This window comes from Scheffersomyces stipitis, chromosome 4 (genome assembly GCF_000209165.1).
Source record: "Scheffersomyces stipitis CBS 6054 chromosome 4, complete sequence".
In the NCBI taxonomy this organism is placed as follows: Eukaryota; Fungi; Ascomycota; class Pichiomycetes; order Serinales; family Debaryomycetaceae; genus Scheffersomyces; species Scheffersomyces stipitis.
In genome coordinates this window covers 1,788,529-1,803,401 of record NC_009044.1, presented here as the reverse complement: position 1 = coordinate 1,803,401, position 14,873 = coordinate 1,788,529, and the positions used below count along the sequence as shown (strand labels likewise).

The 14,873-nt window shown below is 37.8% G+C and overlaps 4 protein-coding genes across 4 annotated transcripts; 2 read left to right on the top strand and 2 right to left on the bottom strand. All coding sequences in view use genetic code 12, as the record gives it.

The window, feature by feature from the left end:
* Positions 1–3,224: 3,224 nt before the first annotated feature.
* PICST_36132 (predicted protein) lies at positions 3,225–4,475 on the bottom strand (the record flags this gene model as incomplete). Its single annotated transcript, XM_001384261.1, has 1 exon — positions 3,225–4,475. One exon carries the CDS (start codon positions 4,473–4,475, stop codon positions 3,225–3,227), a length of 1,251 nt encoding a protein of 416 aa, XP_001384298.2.
* A 365-nt stretch (positions 4,476–4,840) lies between these two features.
* Positions 4,841–6,244, top strand: PICST_31835 (predicted protein; the record flags this gene model as incomplete). The annotated part of the gene is made up of 1 exon (XM_001384619.1): positions 4,841–6,244. One exon carries the CDS (start codon positions 4,841–4,843, stop codon positions 6,242–6,244), a length of 1,404 nt encoding a protein of 467 aa, XP_001384656.1.
* Positions 6,245–7,058: 814 nt separating this feature from the next.
* PICST_22344 (predicted protein) lies at positions 7,059–7,580 on the bottom strand (the record flags this gene model as incomplete). Its single annotated transcript, XM_001384260.1, has 1 exon — positions 7,059–7,580. A coding segment is annotated over one exon (522 nt), but the record flags the coding sequence as incomplete, so codon positions are not given.
* Positions 7,581–10,345: 2,765 nt separating this feature from the next.
* On the top strand, positions 10,346–14,776 carry CDR4.2 (ABC transporter; the record flags this gene model as incomplete). The annotated part of the gene is made up of 1 exon (XM_001384618.1): positions 10,346–14,776. The coding sequence occupies one exon, from the start codon at positions 10,346–10,348 to the stop codon at positions 14,774–14,776; it is 4,431 nt and encodes a 1,476-aa protein (XP_001384655.2).
* Between the last annotated feature and the right edge of the window lie 97 nt (positions 14,777–14,873).

The window sequence follows — 14,873 nt, the reverse complement described above, 5'->3', positions numbered from 1 at the left end:
CCGCAAGACGTGAAAAGATCCATACCGCAAGACGTGAAAAGATCCATACCGCAAGACGTGAAAAGATCCATACCGCAAGACGTGAAAAGATCCATACCGCAAGACGTGAAAAGATCCATACCGCAAGACGTGAAAAGATCCATACCGCAAGACGTGAAAAGATCCATACCGCAAGACGTGAAAAGATCCATACCGCAAGACGTGAAAAGATCCATACCGCAAGACGTGAAAAGATCCATACCGCAAGACGTGAAAAGATCCATACCGCAAGACGTGAAAAGATCCATACCGCAAGACGTGAAAAGACCCGTGCCGCTATTATACATCCGTGCCGCAACTATTAACTCACACCCCTTCGGTCACGTTACATCCTATTTGGGTCGCCTCAATTAACTTCCGTGCCTCAACCAATAGCACGCATCAGTGGTCACGTTATGTCCTGCCCGTGCAACAATCCTAATATCTCGTATCTTTGGTCACGTTATGTCCTATTTTGGGAGTGTTAAATACAGGACTGTTGGTCGAACTGATCTAACCATATCTCCGCTGCAGCAATAGATACGAATCTTGTCAGGTCACGTGAAAGACGCTTTTTCCGCGAATCGGTGCAGGTCTGCTGCGAAGAATGTCGTAGCTCACATTCCTTCCTCGCATAGAATACCGCAATACTTATGAAAATGAGATAACATAGACCCTAGGAATGTCCAGCTATTGAGGAGTATGAATTGTTCATACCTTATATCTTCTTATATTATGTTATTCCCTAAAAATCAAGAATATCCCCCTTCAAATGAACCATACTTTGTTTAATTATAAACTTTAATAATTTTTTCAATCTTTGGGGATCTCGCCTCTCTTTTATACCTCTCAGATCTCATTTTGGTGATACACGCACATCAAATGCGCCTATATTTGTATCCAAGTCTTTAGTTACTGCACATAACTCTCTGTCAATCAATTCCAGTCATGTGATTCTAAATGGATAATCCTCCCTCCAAATTCACAACAACTCAATATAATACAACCCAATATAATACAATATCACATTCACATTAATCCTACATCATGATATCCACAATATCTAACATTAAATATCCATATTCTTACAATCTTAACTTTTCCCTTACCTTTATTACTTCTCTCAATTTTCTTGTATAAATGCACTGATTGTCTTTCTGAAAAGAATGCGAAAAATACTACAAAAATACTAATTGCTGCCAAAAATTGCACCTGTCCTAAAAGTAGTACCATTTGATAGCCCTCATTAAATCAAGTAAGAATTCATCACATTTGAATCTTAAAAAATTCTAATTCTCTAATTATATCTATTTAAAATATGTTCACATGGTATCCGTTCACATGACACAACACGCAAATATTGCAACCCAGAAGTATAGCTATTCTGAAGAAGTGTCCGAGTGCTTGGCTTACGGTATCTGTTCGAACATACTATTGTTGAATACCAAAAACAAACTGAATCATTGAATGTCAAAGAGTTTGAGGATCTCAATCATAAATACAAGCTCCAATTTTATCATGGGAGAATAGAACATCAAAAAAAGTATTGTCCTCGGAAAGTCGTTGCGTCAATTCGTGGCTTCAACAATTCCACATCTTGGTGGACTGAAGTACGGGGAAATAAGACACTGAAGTACGGGGAAATAAAACAAGTGCTTGAATTTTTGGTTGCAGAGTAAGAGTATCATATGACTGGACTACAGATCATTATTGACAAATCCCTTGCCGAACAGGCTGGCCATTCTTTCAAGAGGTTTGTCGAAAGTTATGCCACAAATAGAGAAGGTTACAATGTAAAGCTACAAAGAATGAGATACTGTCTGGCTGCCTGGCTTAAGTTTTTGGAGATGAGAACTCTTCAAATATTTTCCCCTGATATATGGACTGACAACGCCGAAATTGACAGGTGAAGAACTTATAGAAGCTGGCAGACAGATGTTTGGCCCTCACTTTAAGTGCAAGAAGGACGAGCAACAGGCCACATAGGACGTGGCTGATTTCTTCAGTATGACGGTGTCTATTAACCTGTGAAAGACGACTTGTTGCACTATTGCGATGTTGGCCGAGCTTGCTCTTGGTCGCTGCCACGGTGAACGAAGTAAAAAGACTCGCTGTGTTACAATATTAGTTGTAGCTTACGTTTCTATACTCAACCCCACAGGGTGGTGGTCGATGATGCCCATATATTGCAGATAAAACAATACGTGGTAGAAGTAAGCAGTAATGTTCCATGTACCAGTGGTATTGTTGACTTCATTCCTTCCTAGGGTCTCGGGAAATTCGATGAGTAGCTTATTCAAAATCAATCACATAGAATGGGTGTCGTCGCAGGATCCACTATTGCCTAGCAAAGAATTCAACCTTTTCAAGAAGCCCAATGTCGCATCAATAAACCAAATGGTTTTAAACAAAGTTAGGAGATTGGATTCGGCGATAGTGATAGTTGAATCTTATGATAGAGTTTAATACATGGTGAATCGATTGGCCGAGGAGGACGTTCAATGTATAGGTGTCTATGGACACCCAAACAGCAGAACAGCTGCTTAATGGTCATTAAGAATATCAAAGTTGTGGTTACTACAGTAGAATCCATGGTGTGTATTCATAATCAGTTCGAACAAACAACAGTCTTGTTCGCATATTCGGGTAATGACCCACTTGAGTTGCTTGTTGCCAGTAAATTTAGTAGTGGAAAGGTAGAGATGGTGTTGCTCAACACGTATTCTTCTGAGTTTCAAAGAAACTTATTGAGAAATTGTGTTCACTTAGTATTAACAAGATATATGCGTTTGAAGGAAGAAACTTGTTACGAAGCTGGTAAGAAGCGGTGTCATGTTTGTGTCAACAAGAGAAGAAGAAGAAGACTTGCTCGAATTATTTGATGTTGCTACATAATCTTATATATAATGAATATTGTTGTAAGTATTGGTAAATGCAATCAGTGTTAAATACCATGTAAACCTCACTTATCTAATATCTAGTTTAATATATTCCATATTCTTACAACAAATAGCTCCTCTCAACAAGTACTGGTTGTTTTTCTAGAAAAATGTGGAAAATACTATAAAAATACCAATTGCTGAATTAACATTTCTATCCGAATTAAAAGTAAGTACCATCTGATTTTCGTTATTCGACCAACTAGAGTTGAATCTTGGAAGATCATACTTACCTAATATGATGACTCTTTTTATGCATTAAGCAAACTATGCATTTCTATCTATTACCATTTTTCTAACAGATGGTAAGTACCCATCACAGTTACAAGTTGAAGTAAACTCAACAGCCATCTTCTGCAATGCTCTGTAATTTTTACCTGGGGTTACCTTACCAACCACCACCGGAGTTCGACTATCAACCCTATCAGGTATTATCAATGACCTTCCTAAAATAGCTTCAAGACCCTGGAATGCAAAAGTGATTGATTCTTTTGCACTTCCACTAATTCCAGTGACATCAAGAAGGTTGATTTTGGTGTCTGGAAAAGAGCTTTGAATATATTCTGTAATATTTGGATTCAAAGCTCCTCCTCCGCACAAGAAAATTTCGTCAATATGCCCCAGAGAATATTTGTGGTACTCGTTGACAATAGATTGAGCCGTTATCCTTGTCAACGTGGCTATTATATCATATTTGCTAAGACCCTTGGCTATCATATTTTCTATTAATTCAAATGCAACTGAATCACCAAATAATTCCCTTCCCGTGGTTTTTGGAGGCTCTCTTAAAAAGTATTCACCAGTCAAGAATTCATCAACTAGCGGTAAGTGCACAACACCCCTTTTCCCCCACTTTCCATCTCTATCATATTCAAGAGTACCTTTGGTAAAATATCTCATAGCGGCATCTATGAAGACATTACCTGGTCCTGTATCATAGTCAAAACACTTATCCAAACCTCCATCCTTTTCAGGAAAAACAAAGCAAACATTTGCAATTCCTCCAATATTCTGACATATTCTAAACTTTTTAGGATGAACTAAGAGAAGACTATCGAAGAATGCAATCATTGGTGCCCCCTGTCTTCCTACACTTTGCTCCGAAATTCTAAACTCAGATACAACTGTTTTCCCCATCTTTTCTGCTATATAGCAAGCTTCTCCCAGAGTAATTACCGACCGACATTGGCCGGGCTTCGAATCAGGTACGTACCAGATAGTTTGACCATGCGAACCTATTATATCAATGATGCTCTTCTCGATCCCGTGTTTCTGACAAAAATCATCTGCAGCCTTTGCGAAGGCCATTCCAAGGAGAGCAGCTATTTCTGAAACCTCTTCGAGTTTTGTCTTGTTTTCTTTAATCATTCTTAATACTCTACTCTTCAAAGCTGGTGGCATATCCATTTCATCATATTTGAGTACAGATAAGTGTAGAGGTGAATCAACAGAGCTTTGCTTGAAGTTACATAAAACAACATCAATGCCATCAATTGAAGTGCCTGAATTTAGTCCCATGACATTCACATCAAGAAGAGGAGAAGTAATTCCAACCATCCTCGTATTTGCTTAATAATCTATTCATCCATACTCAAAGAAGAAGGATGTAGTTAGATTTAGTATAGATTTTATAGACAGATTCTGTAGCCGAATTTAACGGAGGTTATGTCCGCGGAGATTGTATGCGCGGAGAATAACTCCATGGTAATGTTCACCGTTTTGTATGCAGCTTATCAATGTGGAAGTAATGTATCGTTAGATTGATAACATTTTTAAATTCACAAAGATTAAGAACAACCCTTTGTGAATGGGTGTATATATTGGTGTTCGTTTATCGAGATTTTGAGTTATTTTTCCTTTACAATGAACAAAAGAGATTAATAATGAAGTTTATAGTAGAAATTTGGAGAAGACCCATATCCCAGGTGATTTTGGTTGGTTGTGTGCTATTCACGCAACCAGGAATGTTCGATGCCATAACAGCAATAGGTGCCGGTGGCCAGAAGGCTACTCTTTCGTGGCTAACAAATCAGGCCCTTGCTACCTTGTACGGATGCTTTGCTGTAGTCGGTTTCATGGGAGGATCATTTGTCAACACATTAGGTACAAGGATTACCTTCTTCCTTGGGACCATAGGTTACACATTGTATATCGGCTCCTTGTGGTGTCTTGATGAAACGGGAAACACTGGATTTGTTGTTGCTGGAGGAGCATTGTGTGGAATATCAGCTGGTCTATTATGGTCTGTGCATGGTATGGTTATTATGTCTTACCCAGAAGAAAAAGACAAGGCAAAATGTTTTGCGTTGACTTGGAGTTTACTATCTGTAGGGGCTACTCTTGGTGGGTTGATCAGTTTATTACAAAATGCTCAGCATGCAGATACTTCAGGTGTTGCTACAGGAACATATGTTGCATTCATGTGTATTATGCTTGTGGGATTGCTCATTTCTCTTTTGTTATTGAATCCAAAAGACATTCGCAGAAGTGATGGATCTAAATTGGAAAATTTCAAACAGACTTCATTCAAAAGAGAAATTGTAGATACTTGCAAGCTTTTAGGGGATTCACGTTTGGTGATGTTGTTCCCAGCATTCTTTGCTAGTAATTTCTTCTATTCGTATCAATTTGGTATCAATGCTTTCTACTTCTCTCTTAGGACTAGATCTTTGAATTCTATGGTATATTGGCTAACTCAGATTATCGGCACATTTGGACTTGGTCTAATTCTCGACAATACTAAGCTTGAAAGAAAGCAAAGAGGAATAATTGGCCTTGCTGTTACTTGTGTTGTTGTTATCGCAACTTGGATTGGTGGTGCTGTTTTCCAAACTCAATTTACAAGGTCTTCTTCGCCTCCAAATGTTGACTGGACTGATTCAAATTTCGGTGGTCCATTTGTACTATATTTCATGTATGGAATTTCAGATGCTATGTGGCAATGCTGGTGTTATTGGATAATGGGCTCCTTATCGAACGAATCGTATAAACTTGCTCGTTATGCTGGGTTTTACAAAGGTGTTCAATCGGCAGGTTCTGCTATCTCTTTTGGATTAGATTCCTTGCAAATACCCTTTAATAGAGAATTGGGAGCAAATTTTGGTATGACTCTCTTTAGTATGCCATTCATGCTTTATGTTGCCACAAAGTTGACTAAGACCAACTATGATCAAGAGCAAGAAGTTATACCACCAGCACATGTTCAAGAGGAGCTTGGTGTTGAAGGTGCTCGTGATTCACAAAGTAGTGTAATTCTTATTGAAGAAATTAATACACTAAAGGTATAGTTTCAATAGATGTTTATTGTAGATTAAATTCATTTATATCTATGTAAACGTTATTTCCAAAAATAATGTCGTCCAATTCAAAATTCTGCATTGGCCATTGATAGTCTTCATATTCACCTCGCAGAATAGTTTCATTTCCATTCAATTGGTTCACTGCCTCGCTGCGATTAGTGATCTTCTCATGTATTGCATGTGCTTGGGGCCAAGGTTCTTCTAAATCCAATAATAACGTTTCACATAAACTTTTTTCTGCAGTTAAATTTGAATCTTGAAAGGAAGACATCGCCAAGTAAACAGTTGAAGCAGTTGATGTAACGTACGTGGCAAGGTTCAATATTCTTCTCAATGAAAATAATTGTTTGTACTTAGACAATAGATTTAAAATTTTACTTGCACTCTTTGTGCTAGCCTCCAATGGATCTGGAATTGTTGTATAGTTCCAATTTTCACCGCTAAGTTTAAAAAAAGGCCGGAACAAAAAGATAATCGCAGAATGATACATTGTATGTAACATAATAACGGCTGGATGCATATGTGTATCTTTGTATAAGAGATAGTCGGGGAGTTCATTTTGCCACTCCAAAAGTAAACCATAACACTGTTCCAAAGATTTTCTGTAATTTATCTTTATTTCAGATTCTTTCTTCTGTCTGTACACAGACAGAATGATTTCTTTCAAGATCAGATAAATTAATATGATCGCAGTCAATGTGTTTTTTGGATAAAACTCGAGAATTAAATTGGAATGATGTGTTTCACCTTCATAAATAGGAACCCATTTAACAGCATCTTCCTTGCAGAATCTAGGAAACGTCAAATCTATATCGGATTCATGTATAGCAGGTGGACGCCCAAGATAGAAACTCCATCCCTGGTCAAAGATATAGCAGCCCCAAAATGTCGAATCTCTAACTTTACTTTCCTCTTCTGTTATGTGTCCATTTATTCTTAGCCTTGAACAATCTAGGTGGAGGCCCAAATCAATTGCAATTCGGAATGCCATGCCCGAATGAATCCATCCCAAACTTCTCCTTCCAACACCAGACTCCTTGCTGGCTAATAGCAATAATCCTTGTACTGTAGTAATGGATGCATTTTCAAGTTCATTGGGAAGCTTCTCTAAAGCAAATCTATAGAACTGATCGCCTGCTGTGCTTGCATCACTGGGAACAGATCTAAGTTGTTTTCTTTCAGATATGTGGGACGCGTGTGCTAGAACTGTACATAGTAGAAAGTCCGAATAGAAGGGGCCGCCACTCTCCTTATCCCTTAAAAAGAGAGATTTGTCAAAAATGTTATAGTAAGAGTGTTGCCAACAAAAATACAAATCTAGCAATTCAAGAACTAATTCCTCGGATACGCCAAATAAAAAAGGGGTTCGGTTATTCGATTGATTGCTACTCAGTGCTACGGCAATCGGTTCGTCATCATTAATAATAGGGACATTGGATGTTCCCCCATAAAAGCTGACTTTGCCATTACTATCAGTTCTTAGTAGATTCCCTTCAATCGCTATGTTCTCCGCCTTTTCTATGGCTTCGTTGTTGCATTGTTTTGCAAAGTCACTTTGAAGTTTGCCTATTACTGAAAGACTTCTGGAATCACCCTCCGCAATGGTATTTATGATTTCAATGTACCCATTGAGACGGCGACTCATTTCTTCAAAATCCTTATGTGACCTTTTTCTCTTGTCTAAGCTTTCGTATAAACATTTCAGTTTTCTTATGCTGCACTGTAAGCAAATGGGTTTTGTACCATCACATTTACACTTGCGCTTGCGGCAAGCAATACAAGCTGACATAACTCAACTTTCGTTTGTTATCATCATATAAGTGAGGTTGGATTTTGATTCTAGGATGAATTCGCTGTCAATTTTCTTTTTTCTGGCACTAAAAATGGCATAGGATTCAAACAAGATAATCCAAAGATCCATACCGCAATAAAATCACGACCATATTATCACGTGATGTTGTTTTGTTGATGGAAAATAGGATACAGAATCCTACGTAATTCGGATATCCGGAGACTTCCACCTCAAGGATTCTACTAAAAAGTGAAATGGGTCCAAATTATTGTCTATACTCAGTTTGCTGGCTATGATAAATTAGGCAACAGAACATTAACAATGAGGGGACATCAAGTATATAAGTACCAGAAAATAAGTGAATCAACATCTCTAAAGCACACGCTACATATACATATTTTTAGTGTAAGCGGGCGTTTATGCGCATCAATAAGCACCCAGCATGCAATACATCCTGCAAATAATACGAACAGGGTCCATTTGCAACTAATAAGCTATAAACTGTTCATATTAGTGAAACCAAAACTTTTGTAAACATATGGTGGATCTTTTAATCTGGAGCCGTGAAATGAACTATAAATAAACTCCCCATAGTTAAGGGGCTCATGGCGCAGATTTTATGTTAAAATATTGGCGACCACTGTTGCTAGCTTCAATAATCATTTCATAAAGGAGTACTTCTCTAAAAAAAACATGTTATGTGAATCAGAAACTCCATTGATTAAAGGGAATCATTAAAGGTATTGTCGAAAAAGTTGTGATCTATCTTGGTTAATCATGAAGTCTTGGTTGCAAATATACTAAACAGAAGTTAGTCAGAATAGGATTACAAATTACATTAGACGCCATTGAATATAGATTTATCCTCACGAATTAGCTTAGAGTAAGCTATAGATCTGCTGTTATATTGAAAGACAACATATGCCATACCTTCTTGGTCAAGTATTTTTGTTTTGCTAAATATTCTCTTTCCTAAAACAGAATAACTCAATAACAGCACCTATAACATATTCAAGCTAATTCTAGGTCTCTGATATTAATAATAGTTGCATTTATATCTCTTGTGACTTCATAATGGAACTGCTCTCTTAAGGGTACATCACCAATACTAGCTATTCCAACTTTTCCTGAATTCATATAACTCCATATCCAATCTTTTAAATCAATTGTAACTGCCTAATACTAGCACCATTTGATTTCCCTCAATCCAAGCAAGGATTATTCGTCTTTGAATCTTAGAAAATCTTGATGGCCTATTATAACCTTTCACGGGCACATGATCTACGGTCACAAGAGATACGACAGGTCAAGATTGAAACATGAAAGTTCGTTCTCAAGTTTCCATAGTCAAGCCATAGTTAAGTTCCTTATATTGGATCTAAATGCAGCATTGGCCCATACAATTGCAGATATCAAAAATGAACTCGGATACCGAAAAAGAAGCTTTATTCACCTAAAAATGTCCCAAGCAACGCAGAATAATGCTTACATGACTTTAAGAAATGTTGAAACTTTATCCTAGAACTATACTAAGCTTTGCTCATGTCATACTCATACTCAGGTACTAATATAGATGCCTAGATCAATTATGTTCTGCTGAAATCTTGTAGCCACGAAACGAAACTTTCTTGTCCTATTGTCTACCTTTACTGAAGTGGCCGACTTCGCAATATTCATAATTTCCGCCTTGTGGACCGTATTCTGAAGATTACTATATTGCTATTGATCCTAAAGTAGTTAATTTTGTATTGTATTTGAACGCCATCAGTAATACAGTAATCCTGGTCCTAGGCAATATTCTAACTATTATTTACTCTTCACTTGGAATTCCATTGGATGAGAGCGCATTGAAACTTGTGTCTTCAATAAGTAAGACCTAACCCGTTTAGCCTGCACATAATATTGAAAATTGCAGGAAATTGGTTAGTTCTCGGACAAAAACACAAAGGATCACCAGATCCTTGTTTGAATGCAGAACCCCACACCGAGGGTCATCATGTCGCTATACATGATAACTGTCAACTTATCACACCATCAAAAATAGGATCTTACTATTACAATGCAAAGACAGGTACCTATGATCTCACAGTATTTTTTACGGCTTTAATAGACAATGTATTTTCCGGTTAGATGGAATGGATTACATTTTACGATTAATTAAGAGGATCCGATATCCGGTGCCGGTACTATATTATAGCAGAGTAAATTCTTCACCATTAGATGGGCGATCTAATATGAATAGCATATATACGAAATCAATACTTGAAATCTGATTACTAATTTCTGCTAAACAAACAATGTCTACACCTACAATGACCGACGATAGCTCGCAAGAGGCGCATGCTTCCGATAGAACTGAATTCAATCAATATGATGGTTTCAATCAGGTGGTCGAGAACGAGATAAGGGAACTAGCAAGAAATCCAAGCAGGATATCTGTGGACACTGCAAGTTTACACTCCTCCAGCTTGGCTTTGGTCAGAACTTTAACAAACGCTTCACAAATACCAGGACAGAATCCAATGGTTGAGAATTCATCTGAGTACATTGATCCAAGACTTGATCCCTGCTCCGAACAATTCGATTCCAAATTCTGGGTCCAGAATTTAAGAAAACTTGTTCTATCAGATGCTGAATACTACAAACCAGCTTCTTTGGGACTAGCGTACAAGAATCTTAGAGCTTACGGTCTTGATGTCGATACCGATTATCAAACTACATTTGGCAATGGTATCTTTAAAATGCTCAATAGATATGCCAGACGAATAACTGGAAAAGAGTCTTCTTATGACATTCTCAAGCCTATGGATGGGATTCTTTTACCTGGCGAATTAACTGTTGTGCTTGGTAGACCAGGTGCCGGTTGTACAACACTTTTGAAAACGCTTTCAACACAAACATATGGTTTCCAAGTTGATAAGGAAAGTATAATCCTGTACGACGGTTTCACCCCATCAGACATCAAGAAACACTATCGTGGAGACGTCGTTTATTGTTCAGAAACAGAAAAACATTTTCCACACTTGACAGTTTGGGATACTCTATACTTGGCCGCTAAGTTGAGAACGCCACAAAACAGGCCACTAGGTGTATCGAGGGAACTATATGCAAACCACATGACAGAAGTTGTTTTGGCAACTTACGGTTTGACTAATACGAAGTATACTAAAGTTGGTGATGATTTTGTGAGGGGTGTATCTGGAGGGGAAAGAAAAAGAGTTTCCATTGCCGAAGTTGCTTTGAATCTGGCATTGATTCAATGTTGGGATAATTCCACTAGAGGCTTGGATGCTGCAACAGCGTTGGAATTTGTTAGAGCTTTGAAAGCATCAGCTCAAGTTTCCAAAGCAACGCCCCTTGTTGCAATTTACCAATGTTCTCAGGATGGTTATGACTTATTTGATAAGGTGATATTGATGTACGAAGGCTATCAAATTTTCTTCGGTAACGCCAAAAAGGCAAAACAGTATTTCATAGACATGGGTTATGAGTGTCCCCAAAGGCAAACTACGGCAGACTTTTTGACTTCTTTGACTAATCCTGCTGAGAGGATTCCAAGGAAGGGTTATGAAGCACAAGTTCCACGTACTCCTGAAGAATTCTATAATTATTGGCAGAAGTCACCTCAAAGGCAAGAATTATTATCTCAAATTGATAGCTACTTGAATGAGCATCTTGAGTCTAATTCCAGGAGTGAGTTTCATGAGTCTCATATCGCAAAGCAAGCAAGGCACACTAATCCTGGATCATCTTATACTGTGTCATTCTTAATGCAAGTAAGGTATGTTGTCGAAAGAAATATATTAAGAACCAAGGGTGATCCCTCATTCATGCTTTTCCAAATTGGAGGTAACATATTCATAGCATTTATTTTGTGTTCCATCTTCTACAATCTTCAACCCACCACAGAATCATTCTACAGCAGAACGGCTGCTATGTTTTTTGCAATTTTGTTCAATGCTAACTCATCAATGTTAGAAATATTTTCTCTTTATGAGGCCAGAAGCGTTGTCGAAAAGCACAAGACATATGCATTATATCATCCTGCTGCCGATGCGATTGGTTCTATAATAACAGAACTTCCAACCAAAATTATCACTTGTATTGGGTTTAACTTGGTTTACTACTTCATGATCCACTTTAGAAGAGAACCAGGACATTTCTTTTTCTATTTGCTAGTGAACTTCACTGCAACACTCGCGATGTCTCACTTATTCAGAAGCATTGGAGCTTCGACTAAAACAATGTCTCAAGCTATGACCCCTTCAGTTATTCTATTGCTTGCTTTTGTCATCTTTACCGGTTTTATCATTCCAACTCCAGATATGCATGGTTGGTGCAGATGGATCAATTACATTAATCCGATTGCATATGCTTTTGAGGCTTTGATTGCTAATGAATTTCATGACAGGGATTTCATATGCTCTCGATTTGTACCTTCTGGTGGTAGCTACCCAGTTGATGGTCCATATCGGATTTGCAGTGTCGTTGGATCTGTCGTTGGTGAAAATTATGTGAATGGGGATGCCTTCATCAACGAGTCTTTCAAGTATTATGATGGTCACAAATGGAGAAATTGGGGAATTGTTCTTGCATTTGCAATTTTCTTTATGTTCACTTATGTTCTTATTTGTGAGTATAATAGGGGATCAAGGCAGAAAGGAGAAGTACTTCTATTCCAGAAACGTTTATCAAAAAGAAAGATGGATATGGAGATGGGAAAAATGGTGAAGTATACCCATGAGTTCAGCAGTGATTCGAGTTTTGAGAAAAATTCAAAACATGAATACAGTGGTAATATATTCCATTGGAGACATTTATCATACTCAGTGAAAATTAAATCTGAAAATAGGATCATTTTGGATGATATAGATGGCTGGGTTAAGCCTGGACAGATAACTGCTTTGATGGGAGCGACAGGTGCTGGTAAAACTACACTTTTGAATGCGATATCTGATAGATTGACTGCTGGAGTTGTCACTGATGGTGTAAGAATGGTAAACGGAAGACCATTGGATGCCGATTTCCAGAGATCTGTTGGTTACGTCCAACAACAAGATCTACATTTGGAGACATCCACCGTGAAAGAAGCTTTAAAATTTTCAGCTTATTTGAGACAGCCATATGCTGTATCCAAAAAGGAGAAAGATGAATATGTCGACTACGTCATTAATCTTTTGGATATGGAACTGTATTCAGACGCAGTTGTTGGTATATCTGGCGAAGGCCTTAATGTCGAGCAAAGAAAGAGACTTTCAATTGGTGTCGAGTTAGTTGCCAAACCAAAATTATTGCTATTTCTAGATGAACCTACCTCTGGATTAGATTCACAAACAGCTTGGTCTATTTGCAAGTTGATTAGAAAATTGGCAGATAGTGGTCAGGCTATTGTTTGTACTATCCATCAACCTTCAGCCATATTATTGAAAGAATTTGATCGTTTACTTTTCTTACAAAAAGGTGGCCAAACAGTATATTTTGGTGATTTGGGGGACTATTTTAATACTTTGATTCAATACTTCGAAAAACACGGTGCTCATAAATGTCCTCCGGAAGCTAATCCAGCTGAGTGGATGTTGGAAGTAATTGGTGCAGCACCTGGTTCTCATTCAAAGAAAGACTATGCCAAGGTTTGGAAAGATTCAGAAGAGTATAAACAGATACAGAGAGAGTTAGATGAAATGGAAAGAGAGCTTGTAAAGCTACCAGTTAATGATGATCCAGAAAAGTTGAAAACATTTACAAATCCAATGTGGAAACAATATGTTTTAGTTACTGAAAGAGTCCTTCAACAGTATTGGCGAACACCAAGTTATACTTATAATAAGGTTACCTTATCTGTACTCTCCTCCTTATTTAATGGTTTTGCTTTCTTCAAGGCAGACAGATCACTTCAAGGACTTCAAAATCAAATGTTTTCGGTTTTCATGTTTTTGGTCAATTTGATGACGTTAGTACAACAGTATTTGCCTCATTTTGTTGCTCAAAGAGATCTATATGAAGTCAGAGAAAGACCATCAAGAACTTTCAGCTGGTTTGCTTTTATTGCTGCCCAGATAACATCTGAGGTTCCATGGAATATTTTCTGTGGTACCTTATCCTTTCTTTCTTGGTATTATCCAGTAGGGTTTTACCAGAATGCCGTTGAGACCAATACAGTCCATCAACGTGGTGGATATATGTGGTTTGCTATTGTTATGTTCTACGTTTACTCCTCAACTATGGGCCAGATGTGTATGTCATTCATGGAACTAGCAGATAACGCAACCAACTTGTGCATCATCATGTACAGTATGTGTCTTGGTTTCTGTGGTGTGTTGGTTACTAAACAGAATTTGCCTGGATTTTGGATATTCATGTACAGAGCAAATCCATTCACTTACTTAGTTTCTGTCATTTTGTCAACCGGGTTATTTGATACCAAAGTTACTTGCTCTCCTACAGAGATTCTCAACATTCCTGTTCCTCAGGGTTATACATGTGAGCAATTTATGGGACCATACATGAGTGTTGCAGGTGGATATTTGCAAAGCAATGGCGGGCAATGTCAATTCTGCACCATGGCTAACACCAATGTATTCCTCAACCTGATAAATGCTGATTACTATACGAGATACAGAGATATGGGCCTTTTTGTTGCATTTATTGGTATTAATGTTATTTGCACAGTTTTCTTTTACTGGCTTGCCAGAGTCCCAAAATTCAACAGAAGAGGAACTAAGACTTAGAAGTTTTGTACCATTATTTGTTAGAGTGCTCTATTATAAGTTAATAAATCAGTACTATCAAAGAGAAAGGTCTACACTACTTCTCCATCTGTAAATT